The sequence below is a fragment of the Canis lupus genome, chromosome 34 (genome assembly GCF_011100685.1).
Source record: "Canis lupus familiaris isolate Mischka breed German Shepherd chromosome 34, alternate assembly UU_Cfam_GSD_1.0, whole genome shotgun sequence".
In the NCBI taxonomy this organism is placed as follows: domain Eukaryota; kingdom Metazoa; phylum Chordata; class Mammalia; order Carnivora; family Canidae; genus Canis; species Canis lupus.
The window spans coordinates 22,714,962-22,738,074 of record NC_049255.1 but is presented as its reverse complement, the minus strand read 5'-3'; the positions used below and the strand labels follow the sequence as shown (position 1 = coordinate 22,738,074).

At 37.5% G+C, this 23,113-nt stretch overlaps 1 protein-coding gene across 5 annotated transcripts in view; it reads right to left on the bottom strand.

The window, feature by feature from the left end:
* Positions 1 to 23,113, bottom strand: part of IL1RAP (interleukin 1 receptor accessory protein) — a 127,962-nt gene that overhangs the window by 74,834 nt on the left and 30,015 nt on the right. For all 5 annotated transcript variants that reach the window (XR_005383906.1, XR_005383905.1, XR_005383907.1 and 2 more), the window contains exon 2: positions 6,100 to 6,164. Coding sequence is in view for 2 of the 5 variants with exons in the window: in XM_038583694.1 (XP_038439622.1) it covers positions 6,100 to 6,163 (64 nt within the window). In the remaining 3 variants the exon portion in view is untranslated. The remainder of the gene's footprint in view (positions 1 to 6,099; positions 6,165 to 23,113) is intronic.

Sequence of the window (23,113 nt, the reverse complement as noted above, 5' to 3'; positions counted from 1 at the left end):
TTTGTAAAATGGGCCCATTTTCTCTCTGTTCCTCAAAAATAAATAATGAGAGACACTGGCTCTTAGTGGATTTAAAAATAAAGCAACCATTGTTTTTATCTTGAGAATGGATATATATATTATTTTCTAAAGAAGTTAATTAGCTAAAGAGAAAAGATATTTTTAAAACAGTGGAATAAAAATGGGTGAGAATTGGCCCAGGACTAAGTCACTGATCATCAAGACAGTTGATCTGGTTTTACAAAGCTCATCTCAATAAGGCAGAAACAAATGATCTGAGGTGGGGGTGGGGGAAATGCAGAAACAAAGGTGATTTAAACCTGAACAAATTCTCAAAAACCAGATATTGTCACTTATAACCCTATACATGAAATGTATTCCCTGAAAAAAGCCTGGTTTCTTTTAACTAACACAGCCATGTGAAGGAAGAATCAGGTCATTTTTCTAAACATAGAATTATCACTGTGATACAAGAAGCTGTTCAGGAGAGTTTATATATGCAAAGTCAGCATCAAGCCAATACATTATGGTACTCAAACCTCTTTTCAATCAGGCTATAGAATATCCACCATTGAGGAGCATAAGTAACTTAAAAATAAGCATCATGTGTTTTAACATACAAAAAAAAAAAAAGAAAAAGAAAAAGAAACAAAGAGAGAAGATATCTGCTCCCAAGGGGAAGCATTTAAAGGACCCTAGGGTAAATGTTATAATTCCAATGACCTTTAGATCTCAGAATAAAATGAAACTGTATTCTTCAGACATTCTTGTTGGACTAAATTGCATAGAAATGAAGTGTGTTCAGGGTGACCAGTCATGGACAACAAAGACAGCCCTGAATGTCACAAGCATACCTAAGTTTGGAGTTTTTAAAAAGTATATTCAAATAATATGAGGCCACGAGGGCTGGCAACAAAGTGAATCCAAACCAGAACTGAAACATTGTATTGGAAATATTATAAGCCCTTACAAGAGCAAGACAAAAGGAAAAAAGAAAAAAGAACTAACCACCTATATCTAAAATATATTAAACACAAATATCCTCTTTACCTACAGGGATTCCTGTCTTCCACAGACTGTCCCCAGCCTACCCTTCCAGCTTGGGCTCTAAATACCATGATCCCTGATCGCACTGCACTGTTCTTTACCAAATAAGGATACATTTTCTCCTAGAAAAGAGCAAGTGTTCTTTGATCGAGATGTGTTCTCCAGTATCTCCCTACATAGTTAGTAACTTTCTCTGCTCTATTACAGCATTCTGTTTGGTATTTATTTTCTCATCTTTCTATCAGACTCAACTGGAAGACATTGACATAAGAGCCTTCCTTTATTTACCCTGGATTCTGTAATATAAAGTCAAATGCGTGATCTTTAAATGAAAGATCTTTAAACACTTGCCATTAGAAAATGCTTATTTAAATCACAGGAAGGGTGTATGCTATGTGCATCCATGACATATGATAATGACCATAATGCTCTTTAATAAAAAAAGCAAGAAGGTAAAATTGGCCAAAGCTTTGTTATGTTGGTTGGCTGGTTGGTTGGATTGACAGGTAAGGTCACAGTGAGCAAGGAGTGATTAAATGATTTCTTTAATATCATTAAACATTCACAAAGTGCAACAGTCAAAACTTACAGCAGTGTCTCTCAATTCTTTTAAGCCAGTGTTTTTATTTATTTATTTAGTTAGTCAGTTAGTTACTATAGTGTTATTCAGCCTCAATAAACCAGAAGATTATTTCTACCCTCTGCAAATTCTTCAAAATTAATGGAAATGAAATCATGGGATTTTACTAGTAGCAGAACAAAGTCGTAAGAAGGCAATGTAGTTGAAAAGAAAGAGCTCTGCTTTTGCAGTTGAGGCAGTCTTCAAATCCTAGCTCTATCAGACATGCCACCATGAGCACTGTTAACTTAGGTCACCCCCTGGCTCTTCTTTTCCTGAACTATAAAATGTGTGTAAGAATCTCTACCCCCACCCAAACCCCAGCCTCCAGTGTCTTCTGTGACATTAATGATAATGTGTGTGAAATCTAGCCCTGCACCTGGCACATTGTCAACTATTTGTTGACTTTGAAATAAAAGACTATATTCAAAGATCTGTGTATGTGTGTGTGTGTGTGTGTGTGTGCACGCACACTTGGGGAAGAAAACACATTGTTCCTCTTAACGTGGTCTCTCTAACAAATAATTTTGATATGGTGATATTTTTGTAAATTCACCACATTATATGTGGTACCATTCTCACCCTCTCCCCAACTTGGAACCACAAGTTGCAAATATTTATTTCTACCCTAAAGGCAGTTTTAACAGTTCAACTTCCTAACATGCTGCCAATGGAACATACCAAAGGAGAAATGTGTGACAAGTTAAGTTTGCTTTCAGAATCTTGCAAAGCAGAATTTCTTTGAGTTTAATATTGGAAATGTTCAATACCATAACATGCGAAAATGAGAATATTGAATTTTGAGTTTACATTACATTGATTTTCCTCCTGAAAAAAACACCTAACAGGGCAGGGGGTGTCAGGAGGAAAGATACCTCTTATCTAAAAACAAAAAACAAAAAACAAAAAAACAGAAATCTATTACTAAATGTTTCTTTAGCAGTTAGCAAAACCCATGACCCCTTGGACCTTTTTTTTTTTTTTTTAATTGTATCTGTCTTACTGGAGTCCAAGGAGAGTATATTTTGTTAAAATAGCATGAATCTTGAGAATGGAAGAACTAGCTGAAGTCACAGCTATGTTACGTATTAGCTGTGTGACTTTGCGTAATTCACTTAAACACTTGATCTTAATTTTCTTTTTCCAAAAATGGGATTACAAGCGCCTGGCCACTCCATAGTTTGGGTGTGAGAGTCAAATGTCATTGAAAATGTAAAATGCAAAGTGCTTTCTCAGGGAAGGAAGCTTTATTATTACCATTATAACTACCACTTTAATTCCTGAAAAGTAAATGCTTGTATTTAAGTATCTGCTTTTATGGCCATCTGAGATGAAAGTGTTGCTCCCACTTTCTTGAACAAATAAGGAAACCACAGTAGTGCTACAAGAAAGACTGTGTTCTGGAGTCAGAATTCTGTGCCTTGAGGTTCAGTTCACTCCACTTAAAACATACTGCATGGCGGGGGTTCGGGGGGGTGCCTAGGTGGCTCAGTTGGTTGAGTGTCTGACTCTTGATTTTGTCTCAGGCCATGATCTCAAAGTCATGAGATTGGGTTTTGCATTGGGGTCTGCACTCAGTGGGGAGTCTGCTTAAGATTCTCTCCCTCTCCCTCTATCCCTTCCCTCCAGCTCATTCTCCCACTCATGCACAGTTCTTTCTCTCTCAAATAAATTTAAAATTAAAAAAAAAAAAACTTCATGGAACTAAAGCTCTTATATTGATATGGCTTCTTTTTTAAATGTGGGACTTCCCTTAAAAGAAGGGTACATGTAGAAAGGCCCAGAACAACCAGACAAAACTCCTATTAATATCATATGCATGTACATTGCTTTAGGGTTTTCTGCCTATTTCTCCCTTGTTTGTCACATTGATCTCTGATTCCATTAAATGGGTACCTGGAACACAGAGAGAATCTCATGAAAGGCCAACGGTCTGCCAGCATCTACATTTTTCTAAGAAGTGATACCTTGATGCTCGAGAGGTTCACTGATTCCCTCAAAATGTGCAATGGTCCCTTTTGTCCCCTAGTAGCCCAGATTAGCCTTCCCTTTTATTTTTGTCAACAACACTTCCTTTTTGTTCCTCTTCCTCCAACTAGGAAGTGCATCACTGACACAGACACAATATACCTTTTCATAAGGAAGGCAAATGAGTATGTGCCAGATGGGCTGAGGGGATTACAACATGTTTCCTGCTCCCATGGTGACTCAATGGGGCTGGTATGAGAACTTATCTTATTCAAGAAGTCAGCCTCCCTGGCAGAATTATGAGTCACAGTTCCTGGGTAGAAAGCTCACTTTCCAATAGCATTTGGGGTGGGGGTAGGGGTCCTCCTTGGGCAGATTACAGTAAAGGTCATTCAGAAAAGAACACTTCCAGGAGTGCTGGGGAGACACCAGCACCCACAAACTTCTGGGATTGCCCTGATCTCTCAACAAGAGTAACATGGTGACCTCTTCCTTTTCCTTCAAGGGAAGGCAGGACATAAAACTACATTGATGAATTACTGGTATGAATCCAAACAAGTGCCATTATAAAATTGGCCGATTTTGGCAAAAAAGGGAAGTGAAGGGACTTTTTTCTATCCATATAACACATATATAATATATATATATATGTTATATATGTGTTATATATATAACATATATATATAGATACACACATACATACATAGATACATACATAGAGAGAGAGAGAGGGAGAGCACGTGTGCGTACCTACTAACTTACTGTGTGTCTATGTGCCAATCATTATTCCAAGTATTTGGGTAACAAAGAGGACAGGTCCATGTCCTTGGATAGTTTACAAGCAGAGAAATAGGGAAGGAGAAAGGGAAGAAGGAAAAGAGAAAGAGAAAGGAAGAAGGGAAAGGAGGACAGGGAGGTATAAGAGGAGAAAGAAGGAGAAAGGGAGGAGACAAGAAAAAGCTAATATAATATCAAGAAATGATGAATGTCATGAAGGAAACTACAGGTGGATACAGAGACATGTGATTGCGAGGGCTTTTTAAATTAAGGTGGTGAAGTAAGGACTCTGTAAGCAGATAACATTCAAGCATAGAACTGAATCAAATAAGAACTGATAGTAATCAGGGGTTATATTTAACATATTTAAAAATCAGGACATCACAGCCTCAAATGGGACACTCAATCAAGCAGGACAGATGCTGGTCCAAATAGCCGGTAGATCTGTGTATTAGTGCATCTGAAAACCAGCCCAGATCATGAGATGCTTTCCTTGTGAAAAGGGCCAACAAGGTTGGAAGTTATCTCTACTTCTCATAGCTTTGAGCTGTACTACTCTGTCCTAGTTATACCCTTCCTTTAGTGCTATTTTCAGTTTCCAATATAATGCTTCAAGTGGTATAGAAAACATACCCCAGAAAAGATCATCGGGATGAGAAAAGCTCAAATCCATGCCACGCAAAGAACAATTGACGGCAGACACTGGAAAACACTGTCATGGTTCTATGATCGCTATTTTAACATCTCCAAAGACCTCTCACACAGAAGAGGAATTAAAGTAATGATATTCAAACTATTAACCATGGTCTTCAGGGGAATTATACATGAAGCTTTTTCGAATGAAGATATCTAGGTTCCCTGAATTAAAATTAGAGAACCACTGGATTGAGCACATTCTAGTTAAATCAAGCAGTTGAACCGCAGAAATGTAGAAATGACAGAAATACATTTCAATTATATATACTAAAAACTTTCTTAGAACTTGGTCAGTCCAAACACATGTGGACTACTAATGAGATGATCACTAGTTCGAGTTACCCACTCTGGTTCTGAGCAGTAATTCTAGAGATGAGAGGAGCCCTGAAAAGATGACCTTTCAAATCCCTTTTGACTTTGATTTCATAGGATCCAGATCCATGACGACCAAGTTCGGTTACTCAAACTCAAACAAGCTTTGGCTAGATTCTCTTAAGAAGCAATATCCAAAGGAAAAAAATGAGCCTAATGATAGGTCCTTTTTTCCCTAGAGAGAAGCAGTATTATAGAAACATCATTTCTCATTTGTTCTCAAAAGATCTTAATAGACTGTTCGTCTCAATGCCTCCTTCACCCCTGGCTGAAGTTTGGAAAACAAAGTCATGCTACCATTGCTGTCATTTCTTTTCTCATAAGACCTAAGGCAAAGGGAGAGAAGCAGGATTCTAGTTGGCTTAGATGTGAGGGCGATGGAAAATCCCTGTATTTATAAATGACGACCACTGCCCCAAGTACATCGTGTCCCCTGAAGACTAGAGGTATGTATCATCATCAAAATTCTATGATTCCATCACATCTATGATTCTGTGATATCACAGAAGACGATGGATATAAATATTGTGTAGTCTTAACTCATTTTTTTCAGAAAGAGTTGGCACATTACCCTATAGATAGTTTGTATTTTAACAGGTTGTCAAAAGCTATTCACTTACCTGAGGCATCACTCTGCAGGATCCCATAGAAGTAGAGACTCATCACACACCACAGAAGTCCCATCCTGTCAACATAAATACAAAGTTAAGGGAGAGTACTTATCACTCTCAAGAGTTTAAGTAATAATTACTGCATATGCAAGCTGACTATAGACAAGGAACTGTTCTGACATGTTTATAATATTAACAAATTTAATTGCGGGACCCAAACAATAAGATCATTTTTTTAAAAGCATATTACAGATAAGGAAACTGAGACAAGTTTAAATAATATAACCAATATCCTTTGCCTACAAAGTGGTAGATTAATGATCAAGCTCCAGCAGTCTGACTCTAGAACTATCTCTTAATCATTCAACTACAAATTCCTCTTGATTTTTTTCACCAGGAGTCACATTTCTGGGAGATAAATTTGATTTTCTTCCTCTCCTTAGCATTCTTGTGGTCCATTCCCAATTGGAAATATTTTATGATCCAGACACTTCTCCTTCTTAGTGATGAATAGAAAGTTTAAATTCCTGGATACAGACTTGGTCTGTAGTCCACCACACTCTGAATTTATAGTAAAAGGAAATATCTAAACCCCATTCTCTGCTGTGCCTGCTCTCTGCTTCTCCCTGAAAGAGACAAATGATGGGGCTGGAGTCCAATTTCTGTGACCTTTAGCCTTTCTATCAGTAACCAGCTGAAACAGCCAACTAGCACGAATTGTACCCTTACATTTGGTTCTATGATCTCTAACACAGAAGGCCTAGAAATTTAACGACTCCGCGAAATATTTATTTCCCTACTACCCTAGACATATCTTCCCCCTGATAAAATCTTGATAGGGTTATAAATACTGAAACCTGGATATTACTGAAAAATTCCATATTCAAGACTGTCACTATTTTGAACACAGCAGCCACATAAGGGTGCTTACCAAGGGAGGCCTTGGTACTTGTCCGTATCCTGTTTCTAATAAGTGACAGAGATGGAATTTATACGCACATCTGGCCAACATTAGCCTATGGCACCAGTTTCACAACCACAGGGACCTACCAGTCTAAAAAGGTCAAAGAGGTATTTCATAAATAGGGTGGCCATATAACAGCATTTAAAATGAGATGCCTGTAAACGCGATGGCACTGAGACAAAAGGTATAAACTGGTACTGCCTAAGCAATTCAGAGTGTATGGGCCACTTTTAAGGACAATGGAAGTTTCACACACTTGTCACCTCTCTTGACCACACATTACCACAAATCTCTAGTTCTTATTGGGCTTCCTTCTTTAGCATGACTGTTCAAAAGTTACAAATGAGTTTATTATACCCTAAACAACCATTTTGCCTCTGAGATCAAATATTTCCTTTTTACCACCACCATTCTCTTTCCAATTCTTACACTGTTAACTTAAGGAATTCTTCTATCAGTCATTCATTTATTTTAATAAAACATTGCATTGCGTACTTTCTGTTCACAAGTCTCTTTGATATAATTGCAGGGCCCTCTGGTGAGCAAGAGGTAGGAACTCCTCTGAAGGCCATTCTCCCAGTAGAGGAGATAAACCAGTTCAACATCATCAACTATGAATAAGATGCATGCCTCATATATAAGATATGCAAAGACTTCTCAGACAGAAGCTATAACACTAAGCAGGTCTAGCAGAGACTTAAAATGGGTACCAAAATAATGACAATAAAAAGTAAACACTGAAAAACACAGAGCGGAACAGATAAAGTTTACTGAAGACTAGAAAAGAAAGAGATTGCTTCAACCATGGCAATCAAAGAAGACTAAGTACAAGAGGTAGCTTTTGAGCGAGCAAGAACTGAATTGAAGCAGAAGGAAAGTGGGGAAAAGAAGCTCAATGGGGGAATAATGTTCAAAGATAGGCAAAGCATGGAACATAAAAAGGAAATAGTCTGTAAATAATTCAGTTTGGCTCAAGCACAAGGTATTAGTAAAAGAACGATAGGAGACTTTGTTGGAAGGCAGGGAGTATTAGGATCAGAATAGGACAAGGCCTTGAATAGCAAAGGACTTGGAATTTAATTTAAGCAGAAAATAGGGACCCACTGACGGTTTCTGATTAGAAGACTGATGTGATCATCAAATTGTGCCTTCTGGAGATCATTCTTCTGGCATGTATCGGATGGATTGCCACTATAATTCTGTCTTGAAATCATTTTGTCTCCTGAGCTTGTCATCACAATACTTGTTTAACTCCTAGCTTTGTGTCATCTATAAACTAGATCAGCATGCCACCCATGTCCTCATCCAAGTCATTAATAAAAGTAATTAATAATTCTGCATTAATCATTGTCAGTGGAGAACAACTAGACATTTCATTGCAGATTCAGGGCACAAGAACTTCAGCCCCAATACTCAGCTATGCTAAAGCACTCTACCTCCCAAATTGCTTTCGGCTATTTAAAAAAAAAAAAAAAAGCAAAACTCACACCTCTAGATTTTCCCAATTTGCCTGTTTATAAGCTGCTGAATTCCTAGGACAACACTTAGAAGACATTCTAATTAGTGTGATCGAGAGCCTTAATTGATATTCCCCTGAGTAACTAGATTATGCCACAGGCAGCAAGGAGTCAGGTCATCAAGGTAAAGCCAATCTAAAGATAACCTGTGTGCAAACACATATCCAGGGTCAGTCTTGTCCTGTGATGAATTAGAATAAAGGAGACTGAAAAGGAAATGTGATTGTGCAGGCTGGTTTTGACAGACTTAAAGGTTCCAAGGTTAGTGGGAAGAGGTTGGCTGGTTCATTTAACATCATCTTGCATTCTCTCTCGGAATTTTATTATGGTGACTAGTAACAAATTTTTGGTTCTTTCTTCTTGAGGAGAGAGGGTGCTGGATATTTTCAGAGACAGACAACCTGTCAGAAAGCAAAGGAATACCTGCCTAGTAACACATGGTTTCTCATGGTCTGAATTATAACCCAGCTTTAGATTATTGCCATGGTGTTTAACAGACTCTGTCCTTGCTTCAGATGATCTCAACTTACAAAAATAAATTCCAAGTCAGCCTTTTCTGCACAACCCATTTTACCTACTGTATAATCATTTTCATACACTTCCTCTTAGGTATTAGTACTTCTCTCATATTTAATTCCATTGTTTCCTGGCATGTCAACACAGATGTCTATTCTACCTGGAAGAGTTTTAAACATACACTCATTTCTATGTAATCCATAACAATATTAATGATGGTGCTAATGTGTGGTCACCACTTTAACATCGACCCCTGAATATGAATCATTCTGTTGTCTGCACTCTCCAGGTTTAATAAGCTTCAGGATCTCCTTCCCTATGAGTCAGCTCTGACCAATGATTCTCTCACCGGTCCAGCAGGTGACAGGCTGAAACTAGGTCTGCTGCCCCAAAGCTGGTATTATCTGTGAGTCACATCTGCCTTCCTTCTGCACAGTGGCATTTCAGCAGGCCACAGGGCTGGATTTCTCCCTCAGTTTCCTGGTTCCTCATATAGTCCATACCCACATCCCAGGTACTCTCTGATGCCCACCAATCTTGTTGGGGCTTCAACCTTCAACCTAGTGCTTTTCAGCACTCTTTTTCCAGAAGCCTGAATTTTGTCCCCTGAATTTTGTAAGGTCTTGCTCCAAGCTGGATAAGCCTCCTATAACCACAAAGCTGTTCTTACCTGCTCCATTCCTGGTTGACAGATTTCTTTTGCTATGACCCAGGCCCTGAAAACATGGCCTTCAACACCAAGCCACAACCCCTAAATGGTCACCTCCATGCCAGGTCAGCCCTACAGCCATTCACCTCCTTGAGCCCTGATCCATCTAGACCCTAACTTATGATAAAGTGAGTAACTGTATCTGACTTACTTCTCTAACTTACTAATAAAGTTTGAGCTGATCGTGCATGTATGCTCACCTAAAATATGACAAACAAGCCTTTAAAGGACATAGGACAAATTATGAATTATATCATTTTACAGAAAGGGAGAGATGGCATTTATTAAGAAATCAAAGTTATTTTCATCAACAATCTTTCATATAGCTTATAGTTTTTTAACCATAAATAGACCCTCATAAAGAACACTTTAGAAAACTATATTTGTCAGTAATCAAAAGTGTCGGCAAAGTGAATGGAAAACTCTAATTCTGAGTGAAATAAAGTAAGCATAATCTACTCTGTTTCTCTAAATGAATGCAGCTATAAACCTGGGCAGAATGCATAAAAGAATTATAGGAGGACTCCAAAAGTGAATAATAGCATATTCCTTTCAAGTACATATAGGACATTAACCAAGATCAGCTATATCATGTACCATAAATCAAACCTTAATGAATTTAAAAGAATTCATGTTCAAAGAATTTGAACATATATTCCCTAACCATAGAATTAAACTAGAAACCAACAAAAGAAAAATAACAGGATAATATTCAAACACATAGAATTTAAGGAATATACAGCTGACCCTTGAACAATGTAGGATTAGACATGGCAACCATCCACACAGTTCAAAATCCATGCATAACTTTGGCTTCCCAAAAACTTGACTACTAATAGTTTGCTATTGACTGGAAGCCTTAGCAATAATATCAACAGTGAATTAATACATATTTTGTATGTTATATGTATTATATACTATATTCTTACAATAAAGTAAGCTAGATAAAAGAAAATGTTATTAAGAAAGTCATAAGGAAAACATTTAAAGTACTATACTGCATTTATTGAAAATAACCTATGTATATGTAGACCTACACAATTCAAACCCATGCTGTTTAAGGGTCAATTGTGTGTCTAAATAATTCATGGGTCAAAACAGATGACTATTAGAAAATATTTTAAACTGAACAAAAATAAAAATACAACATACCAAAATGTGTGGGATGCAGTTAAAGTAGTGCTTAAGGATAATTTGTAGGATTACAAGGTTTATATTAGAAAAGAAGAAAAATTTCAAGTCCATGATCTAATCTTCTACCTTAAGAACCTAGAATAAGAAGAGAAAATTTTAAAAAGGAAGCAAAATGAAGGAAATACTGAAGAGTAGAGATCAAAAATGTTAAAAGAGGAAAAAATGAAGCCAAAAGTTACTTCTTAGAAAAGAACAACAATAACAACAACATGAACAACAACAGCAAAATTGTTAAACTTCTAGCCAGGTGAACCAAGAAGGGAAATAAAAGACACATATATCACTAATATCAGAAATGAAAGAGGGTACATCCCTACTGATTGCATGGGCATTAAAATGGTGATAAAGGAATACTAAATACTCTAGGCACATAAACTACACAATTTAAATGAAATGCACCAATATCTCAAAACCCACAAAACTACCAAAGCTCATCTAAAATGAAATGGACAGTCTCATTGGTCTTTTAATTATTTATAAAAATTAAATTTGCAATTAGAAAACATACAAAAAAAGAGATTCCCAAGCTCCAGTCATATGGCCTCACTGCCTCACTGGTGAATTCTATCAAACATTTAAAGAATAAATAACATCAATTCTACATAAAATCTTTTGGAAAGTAAAAGACCAAATAGTTACCAATTCTTTTTGTGACACATTACTCTGATCCCAAACTCTGCCACAGATAGCACAAGAAAACAAATGTGTAGATATCCCACAGCCAATCAGAGTCTATCCCAGGTGTGCAAGGCTGGATTCAGTATTTGAAAGGGCTAAAGAAGCAAAACCACATGATTATATCAATGGATGCAAGAAGATTTAACAAAATTCAGTATCTTCATGATAAAAGCTTTAGCAAACTAAGAATAGAAGGGAACCAATAAAGAGCATCTACAAAAAAACTACAGTTAACATCACATCTAATATTGAAAACTGAATATGTTTCTACTCAGATCAGAGCAAGGCTCTGACAGTACTAGGAATGAACTATCCAACATCATACTAAAAGCCTTAACTAGGACATTAAGGCTATTCACAGATGATGCAATTTCCGACATAGAAAATCCTAAAGAATCTATTACAGAAAAAGAACTAAGTAAGTAAAGTCTACATAGTCAACACATAAAAATTAAATATATTACTATATGTTAGCAATAACAACGGCAAACAAAACTTTTTAAAAAGACTTATTACAATAACAAACCAATGCTGAGTTAAAAAACTAACCAACATGTAAAAGATCTGTATGCTGAAATACACAAAACTTTGATAAAAGAAATCAAAGATAACCTAAATAAATAGAAGTATGTGGTTAGCAAAATGGCCCTATGACCTAAATCCCTGGGACTTGTTTTGTTACCCCACTAACCCAAAGAAACTGTGCAAATATAATCAAGGTTGTGGACCTCAAAACATCAAGATTATATTAGATTAACCACATGGGCTCAATATAATCACATCAACCCTTAAAAGCAAAGAAGTTATTCTGATTAAAGTGAAAAAGATGCAAGAGATAGCTAACTCAAGGAAGTGTGAAGCAAGAAAAGAACTTGATAGGCCTTTGTTGTTAAAGCTAAACGTAGCAACCTGTCAAGGAATGCAGGTGATCTTCAGGAGTTGAGAGAGACCATCAGCTGACAGCCTGATAGCCAGGAGGAGAATAGGAACCTAGCGCCTACAACATAGGAAATAAAATGCTGCCGACAACTTCAGGATGTGCTGAAAGAGGAATCCTCTTACACTGTCAGTGGGAATGTAAACTGGTGCAGCCACTCTGGAAAATACCTTGGAGGTTCCTCGAAAAGCTAAAAATAGAACTATCCTACAATCCCACAAATAATTTCAAAGAATACAAAAATACTAATGCAAAAAATACATGCACCCCAATGTTTACAGCAGCATTATTTATAATAGCCAAATTATGGAAATGACCCAAGTGTCCATCAACTGATGAATGTGATGAATGGATAAAGAAGATGTGGGGGATATATATGTATATTATATATATTATAATACATAATGGAACATCTAATATATTATAAATGGAATATATCATAATATATAATTGAATATTATTCAGTCACAAAGAAGAATGAAATATTTTTCAGATAAAGAGATAAAAAAGATGTAGGGGATATATTTATAAATAAATATTATTATAATACATATAATGGAATATATACTATATTATATATTGAATATACTAATATATAATGGAACATTACTCAGCCATAAAAAAGCATGGAATCTTGTCATTTACAACAAATGGATGGAGCTAGAGAGTATTATGCTAAGTGAAATAACTCATTCAGAGGTAAATACCATATGATTTCACTCATATGTAGAGTTTAAGAAATAAAACAAATGAGAAAAGGGGAAAGAAGAGAAAGAGAAGTAAATCAAGAAACAGACTCTTGACTATAGAGAACAAACTGATGGTTACCAGAAGGGAGGTGGGTGGAGAGATGGGTTAAGTAGGTGATGGGGAATAAGGAGTGCACTTGCTGTGATGAGCACTGGGGATTGTAGGAAATTGTTGAATTACTATATTATATACCTGAAATTAATATTAGACGTATGTTAACTAACTGAATTTAAATAAAAACCTGAAAAGAATTCTGCCCAACTTTAGAAGTGTATTCTTCCCCTGAGCCTCCAACAAGGAACACAGCCTGGCTGACACTTTAATTTTAACCCTGTAAGACCCTAGGTAGAGAACATTGTACTTGAACTTCTGGCTCACAGAAACTGTGATATAATACATAGATGTAGTTTTAAGCATCTAAGTTTCTGGTAATTTATTACAGTTGTAATAGAAAATAATGCAAGAGACATACCATAGTCATAGTTTGAAAGACTCCACGTAGAATTCTCAATTCTCCCCCCAAATTAATTGACAGACTTAATGAAATTCCAATTAAAAAATTCTTAGCAAGATTTGTTTATAGATATAGACAAGCTGATTTTAAAGCTTATATGGAAAGAGAAATGCCTTCAATATTGAAAAAGAAGAATAAAGCTATAAGAATCACACTACAAACAACCCAACTTTTTTTTTTTAATTGAAGTATAGTTGTCAGAATATTATATTCGTTTCCGGTGTGCAACATGGTGATTTGACAATTATATATACGACCAAATGTTTGCCATGCTAAGTGTAGTTACATCTGTCACCATACAAAGTTATTACTATATTGACTATTTTCCTTATACTGCACTTTTCATTCCCATGACTTATTTTATAACTAGAAGTTTGTCCCTCTTAATCACCTTCACCTATTTCATCCACTCCCTTCTCTCCTCTATTAATCACCAGTCTGTTCTCTGTATTTATGTCTATTTCTGTTTTTGTTTGTTTTTTCAGATTCCAAATATAAGTGACATCATATGGTATCTGCCCTTTTCTGTCTGATTTATATCACTTAGCATAACACCCTCTAAGTCATCGATGTTGTCTTGAATGGTAAAATTTCAGTCTATGTATGAGGGTGTGTGCAGACTCCACATCTTCTTTATCCATCTTACCAACCCAATTTTAAAATATCAAAAGTCGTCTTACTGAAAAGGATATTCAGAAGGTAAATTAACACAGGAAAGAATGTTCAACATCATCAGCCATAAGGGAAATGAAAATTTAAAAGAACAAAATTAGATACCACTACACACCTTTCAGAATCACTAAAGTAAGAAATACTGGCAATGCTGAGTGCTGAAGAGAATACAGAGCACCTAAAGCTGTCCTACTGCTAGGACTGCAGAACAGCACAACCTTCCCGACAAACAACCTGGCAGCTTCTTAAAAGTTAAACATACACTTGCCATAGGGTCTAGCATCCTCACTCCTGGTTATTTACCCAAGAGAACTGGAAACACACGTTCCACGAAAACCTGTACATGAATGTTTACAGCAGCTCTGTTATTAATTGTTAAAAACTAGAAACAACTCAAATGTCCTGCAACAGGCAAATGGATCAACAAATTCTGGTACATCTGCAAAACGGACTACTTTTCAGCCACACAAAGGGACGAGCTATCCTTAACAACAACTTGGATGAATCTCAAAGGCATTGTGTTAAGGGAAAAAAGCCAGTCTCAATGGGTTACCAACTGTCCAATTCCATTTAAATGACATTCCCCAAAAGACATAACTAGAGTGACAGAGGTTAGATCAGGGGTTAGAAGATAGCGGGCAGGTGTTAACTCCAAAGGCATAGCACAAAGGTATCGTTCAGGGGATTGAAGACTTCTGTATCCCGACTGGGTCAGGGAATAAATGAGTCTATACATGAGTGATTATTCATAGTTGTATTTTTTTAAAAGTCAATTTTATTGTATGTTAATTAAAAATTTATTTTTTTAAGTGGCATGAGTCTTCCTTTTTAAAAGCTCCACAAATGATTTGTGAACCCTTTTAGACAGTTAAAATAAATGAAAGCTGTTTTAACCTAAATAGAGTTTCTATTTTCAACACTTACTTTGAAAATAACAATGTCCTGTTGTTAAGTACTGAATGTTCCAGAAAAGTCCAGCAGTAGAGGCACACAGGAAGATCAATGAAATGTCCCAACTTTCAGCATAGGAAGCCAGTGTTGCTAACCTTGATACAACAGCAAAGTCAAAGTTCTCGCTCCAGAAAACATTGGCGCCCTCCTCTTAGATATTGCCTTTCCCTTTGTTACTAAATAGCTTCAAAATGTTTGGAACTCTGAGAGGACATATATAATATGCCACCTGCCATCTTTAGAAGCTTGGAATAGAATGTGAGAAGATTGATTTCCTTTTGTTCTTTAATATCTTGAATAGCAACGTGCTCTGTGGGGTGAGAGAAGAAATATGTTCAAGTCTCATCCCTCACAAGAGAGAACTAGAACTAGGTTTTCAGTGAGATGAAGGTGAAAGAAACCTTAAGAAGAGCAATCCACTTGGAGTTCAAGTCTGATCTTGGACAGCCTGAGAGAGGAAGAGAGAAAGATTCAGAACAACCACTTACAAGTGATAAGCTGGTCACAGTCTTGATGAATAATTCAAGACTGACATGCTAGGTGTTCATGGACACTTCTTAACAGGGATAAGAAGACTGTTCCATTGTATCTTTTCCCTAGCAGGTGGAAAATTTAACAGTTAAGTATGCTGTACTTAGACTGAGGTAGGAGTTTTGCATGGTGGGGGTGATAGCAACTAACACCCACCTCACCGGTTTGTTGGGAGAAGCACACTCAGTAATTAGCACTGGATAGGCACATAAAAAGCTCTCAGCAAATGCTAATTATCATTAACTCTTATTAAATCAGATAATAAATGTGAAAAACTTGAGAAACTGTGGAGTAATAGACCACTGTGATTCTCGGGCAAAACTCTTTCTTGTACCAGGTCCAAGTTTAATGCTTTTTTCCCTAAATATTTCGGAAAAGAGAATCTTCTGATTGGCAGTGGTTGTAAATCCAGCCTCTGTAACTTAAGGAAAAGCCAAGATTGTCATGATGCACTCTACAATTAAACTTGAACTTGGAGAAATTATGGCCCAGGAGGTTCTCCTTCTCTAGTCTTCTAATACCTCATTTTTTTTTTAATGGATGTAAACACCTCTGCCACGACTATCTCACGAGGTGGTTCCAGAGGACCAGATGATGTGACACATAGACAGGATTTGTAATTATACAGGGCTGAGCTAATATAACGTGTTACAATTTGGGGTTTTGTTAACAACGTAGGCCAAAGTTTTCATTCTGCTTGTTTAAATTTGAAAGAATCTAAAGCAGTGGAGAACACAAAATCAAAAAGAATTATGTGTTAATATGTCATGTCTTTTGCTTGATTGAAGTTAAACAGTGGCTCCAACAATAGGGAGAGAAGGGTGTCTGGGGGGCACAGTCAGTTAAGCATCTGACTCTTGGTTTTGGCTCAGGTTGTGATCTCAGGTCCTGATCTCAGGTCCTGATCTCAGGGTTATGATCTCAGGGTTCTGGGATCAAGCCCCATGTTGGGCTCTGCGCTCAGTGAGGAGTCTTCCTAAGACTCTCCCTGCCCCTCCCCCTGCTCACTCTCACTCTCTCTCTTTCTCTCTCAAATAAATAAATCTTGGAAAAAAAAAAAAACAGGGAAAAGTTAAAGAAAAGTACAGGGTAACACTATAACCTTCTAAATAACCTTCTAAATCAAAAAAGCAACTTAAAATCCGACACAGAATACGACAGGGAATCATTTCAGGAAGTGTTAAGGCTGGGGCAAGGGGAAGAATATTTATGAGGAATGTACCTAAGATTCCTTCTAATTCACTCAATAAATATTTATCAAGCTCTGGACACAGTCTGAGGGTAGAAGAGACAAGGAAAATGCCACTGCCCTCCTGGAGCTTACAATCCTGAAACATAGAAACATCTAGAACCTATGCTGCTAGAACAGTGCTGCACCAGAGGTATTTTACAGCACGTGACAGAGAAGCAAGCAGCTCCCTGGGGAAATACGATGCCATCCCCGAAGTAGGGATTCAGGTGAAATTGTAAACATCACAGACACAAAACAGTCGGATCACCTCACAGGCTCAGATCCGGTAACATACAGGTTAGGGAATTCATCACTTTTCCCAGCATAGAACACCTTCTTAGCCATCTGAGGTTTTCTCCCCTTAAATTTCATATAAGAGCACTGCCGCTAATAACCTGTAATTCCAAGGGATGGTCTGAAGACAGGATGCTGCCTGTGAGGCTCTCAAGAGAAAGACACATCTACACACTGTTAGAGAGGCCACAGGTAACAAAACTGTGGCCAACTTTCCATTGATTTCTCCATAAAGACTGTAAGCTCTAGCTTCTGCTTCTACAGAATCAAATTTGGTTCAAATCGAGATTTATTGAGCTCCTATTTCATAGACTTTAATAGAAACTCTGCGGTATAGAGAAATAAACGTACAGTTCTTATAATCACAGATCTCACGGTTTGGGAGCAAAGTCAGACTTACAAGACTAAATAAAAAGAAGAAAAATAGAGACAAAAAGAAGTACATGATCGTGTATGATACAATCACAACACAGTACATGAGGAAAACTACCAAACTTTTATCATATCCCATAGTGAGCTTTCTGCCAAAGGACCATGTGGCCAAATGATTTTGAAAAGTGACATGTCACCAAGCTCTTTCTTGGAGATCCATAATACACATTAGCATTTTAAAGGCTCTGGGCATCTGCCAAGGAAGTATTGTGGTTGACTTGTTTCAACACAGCATTAACTGAAGCTATTTGACCATGAACCCCTTTTTTATGCATTATACACCTTAGGGTTCCAGTGGAAATACTGCTATAGATAGTAAAAAATCTAATCAGGGAAGGGAGAGCCCTAGCCCCAATTCCCAGATCAATCCTCAATCAATAAGATACAGACGCTTCTCAATGTCACCCAGCTTGGAACTAAACTGGCTACCCGGGAAAACAAGTGGGTCCAAACTTTCCTGCAGCTTTATTCTCACTCTGCAGACTTTCCTGGTTCTTTCCTCTCTTGTCAATGGCTAACAGTAAATCATGCCTTTTCTAAAAACTCTAGGCAGGTATCTATCTCTCGAGATAGAGCCCTGAGAAATTTCCAATCTGATCTGTTTTATTTAGGTTTTTTTTTCCTTTTCACCTTTTGTTTGGACAGGGCTCCAAGCTCATGTCCACAGTCCAATGCTGTTACACAGTAAATACGTATATGCATAGGGCAACTGCCAGGAACTAGAAACAACATCCTCTTAGGACACAGGCAACCTCTGTTCTAGTTTGCTGCTGGTCACTCTTTAACCGTGTGCCCCTTGGATAATTTACTATGGACTCTGGTATCCTTATCGATAAGATAGGATTACAAATATTTACTTCATAAGCTGCTGTAAGAATCAAATAAGATACTATTTATGGAAAACCTTCCTAACAGTGATGTGTGATGCAAATATGAGACATTGATGCTTTTATTTTACACACGTATTCATGCGCAAACTAGATTCCTTAGCAAGGTTCAAGGTCATCCAGAGGATGTTCTCTCCTCCAGGAGTGGGTCTAAACAAATGTCACTGTGAGTCCTGTGCCTCTCCAGATCCACTGCCTAAAAAGTGAATCTGCTTCAGATATTGGACTTGAATGAGTCTCAGCCACCCTTGGTCTCAGAACACAGTCAGCTGTCCTTTCACAAGAGCACTTCCCCATGTCTCTGCTTCCATCAGAAAAAAACGACTGGCTTGCTATCATCCATCAGACCAGAGCTTTGCCCACTCTTGCTCTCCTGTTCAGGGACCTGGAAGCTTCAGGAGCTTTGGTGATTCAAACAGACCCTGTAGCCCCTAGGGGCTCCTCATTGTCAATTATGCAGAGAAACAAGAGGGATGGGTCCTGGGTCTTCGTCTTGACTCTTGCATGAATGAGCTGTGTGACTTTGCCCATGAACTTTATTCCCTAGGTGACTCAGTTTCCACAATTAATTTTATGAAGAAGAGTTAAAATCACAAGTTAAATTAGAACTTTCACAGAAGATGTACCATGTAGCAGGCTGATATTGCTAACTGTGCGGAAGCACAGGGCCTTCAGGAAGCCTCTGCTTTCAGGCACTCTGCCTACTGGAGAACACAATCCATTAGACATCCTCTCCATCCCTACCCCCAGTCTTGTCCCTGAAATGCAGAGATAATATTCCAAGTCTTTCTGGGAACCCACATGAGCCAAAATTAGAGAGCCTTAATGAAAATATCATCTCTCTGGATCTAAAGTGTTAAAGAAAATCCCCTCATGAACTAACACTGTGAGTCTGTGTGAGTCTGTGTCCCCGTTGAGAAAATTCTATGGCTTCTTTCACTGATTTTTGGACACCAGGATCATCCTGACAGATGGCAATGTGCACCCACCAGTTCCATAGTCTGGGATATGACCTCAGTCCACCAGATCGCTCTGGATGGAGGGAAGGGGTGGAGGGCTCTGGCCACGGTTCTTACCATGTGCATTTGACATTTGGTGACTTTATTGCAAATAAAGTAAGACCGTACAATCTCCCCTTCATCAGAATGAGAAGGAGCTGGAATTTTATAGTGCTATTATCTACTGATCCATAAACCACTAAAAACTCAAGTGACCCTATTTTCAACAAGTATGCTACTTAGAAAAAACCAGTGCCCTCACGGAGAAGTGCTCAAGCAGTGCTTAATATGAGGTCTTAAAATGCTTTGACAGGAAAATTGAGCAGGAGGGCAGAACATATACTATAATATATAGAGAGAGACAGACAAAGAGACTGAGACAGAGATAGAGACAGAGAGATAGAGAGACAGAGAGATAGAGAGAAAGAGACAGAGAGACAAAGACAGGGAGACAGAGAGATAGAGACAGAGACACAGAGAGATACAGAGACAGAGAGAGACAGAGACAGAGAGACAGAGACAGAGAAACAGAGAGACAGAGAGAATGTATAAGCAGGTACTTTGTGGCTGCACCATTAGCTTTTCCAATACAAAGCCAATAAACGAGCACCTACTATGCTAGACTAAATGCTAAGGGATAAAAGAGATTTGAACATCCAGGAACTTACAAGCTAATAGGGATCTCTAACTCGCATGGTGCTAATCACAACCCTGTAACTTCAGTCTGTTGTTTTAGTTAGATGTTCCAATCCCCCCTGGTTCTGCCTCTTAGTGCCTGTAGAATATTGGTACAGGTCGCTTAATCTGTCTGTGCCTTAGTTTCCTCCACTGTAAACTGGGGAGGACTACCAGTACATACTTCACCTGTTTTATGACAGAATTATATGAGTTAACACATACAAAATTCCTAAAAGAATATTTGCTATTATTATTTCCTTAGCTGTTCAAAGCAATTTAGCTGTGTTTGCTCATACTCTAAAGTATACAAATCAGTCCAAGCAACATGCTCTGAAGAAAAAATTACTTGCATTTTAATGAGAAGGAGGCAAGAGGGATTGGGTGGGGTGAGAGACTCCTTGAATGAGATGGCATTACAGCCGGACTCTGGAGACAGGTAACACTCTGAAATGCAGCCTTGCATAGGAAGAAAGGCATTAGGGCAAAATTAAAGCAAAACAAGTCTTACTTTTTACCACTGTGCAGAGAACAGGAAGGAAAACTTGCTGAAAAATTCTAATTAGATGAATATTATCTTGCAGTTATGAAGTCCCTAAAACCACAGACTAAGAACGACTATTAGAAATAGAAACTTGATTCTGCACATCATTTCAAGGGCATACACTCCTTGGAACTACTAATCGTATCAATGCATGGTTACTGCATTCTACCCTAGGTAGCAGTACTGGTGATTAGAGGAGTTAATAGGACATTACCCAAGCAATGGAGCCATAAATGCGTGTTCGATTATGCCAACACTGCCAGTTGAAGAATGGAAGGTGTTCTCATTAGTACACACACACAAATATTTTTAAAACACTTTGCCATTCACAAAGCTTATGTATTCATGTATATAGTACTGTACATGTACAGATGAAACCCCTTTGATTTAAATATAAATATATATACATATGTACGTGTGTATATATATGTATTATTTAAGTGAATATATATATATTAGCATTCTAAAGGCTCTGAGAAGTCATATATATATATATATATATATATATATATATATATATATTCACTTAAACCTGTGAGGACTGCCAGGAGTTTGATATTTAACATCAGTCCCATTTTACAGAAAAAGTAATGATTTCCCCAAAGGTCCAAGATAATACATGGTGACACCAGTGTTCAAACTCAGATACCTTGACCCCAAATCTTATGATCTTTCTATTATATGCTCCCTCTCTTGCTTTTACTATTTTAAATGTTTGTGTCAGAGACATGGGACCAGAAATACTATTTTCTACTGGGGTCTGAATGTCTATCTCCTGCTTAGCAAATAATCTCAGCATTTGTCATGTCCTAAAGGAAATCCCATGTTGCTTCATGCCATTGATCTGTAGCTGTCTCCAACAAAAGGACTTGAATGCCTGCTGTGGCCCTGGGAATTTTAAATAAGAAGTCAATGAGAGATGCTGGTAAATGGTTCTGTAATTGTCTAGAGGCGGATAAAACCTTGGTGGAATAATAATCATATCAATATGCCGGCTACGTGAATGATCCTGCAGTGAATTACAACAGGGTACTTCAACTCCGAAGCCTAGGGTGGCACATCTGCATAATTAATCTCACTCTGCAATAACCCCGCGGGGTCAGCAAGATTGGCATTCTGCAGCAGAAATTAATGTCCTATTATTTCAGTCCCCTTCGGTGTTTCTTGAGATTCAGGAAAATAATATCAGATGTAGTAGCTCTGTTGACACAGATAAGGCTTTAAAGGATCACCAAGTGACCAAAAAATCCTCACATAAATCCTAGTAGGTAGACAGAGATTGAATTCAATATATAGTCATAATACACCTATTAAATTCAAGGCTCTTGATAGTTTTATTTTATTCTAGGATTCACCTAGACCTCCAAAGGCCATATATTGATCCATATTGTCCAGCTAGGGTATCTAGAGAATAATTTTAAGAAATCATATTTTGATATTATGTCCCCATTTTAGAGAAACATTAGGTGATTGATATTAAATGGAAAATTAGGTTACAAAGTTACCCTTTTTTTTTTTTTTTACCAGGACTTCTCAGAGCCTTTAGAATGCTAATAAAGCATGCTGAGCTAAATTACTTAGGAATCATTTACCATGATCCTCAAGTTTAATTGACTTTAACATTTTTTGTTTAAAATACCTGCAAGTCTTAGGATAAGATTCTTGGCACAATTTAGAAATGCAGACTGAAGTTCTTTCCAAAGAAAAGGGTGTTCATCTGTATAAGGCACCCGGCAATAGACCAAGCTTTGAGAAATTGCTATAAATTCTCTTATAGGGCATATTATTAAAAACTCCTAGTGAGGTATGGGTCATGAATTCTTAATTGGGGAAAAAAGTGGGAAATTCAAATCAATTTTCTAATTTACTAAGCTATCCCCATGGCAATTTGATGGAGAAGCAATAGCATAATGACTAGCTAAAATGAGACATAAGGCATGCTAGTGAATGAAAGAACAGCAATGCTATGCTCGACCAGTATAGCTAATTGGAGTTGATTATGATTTCACTTCTAGCATTTTGGATGCTT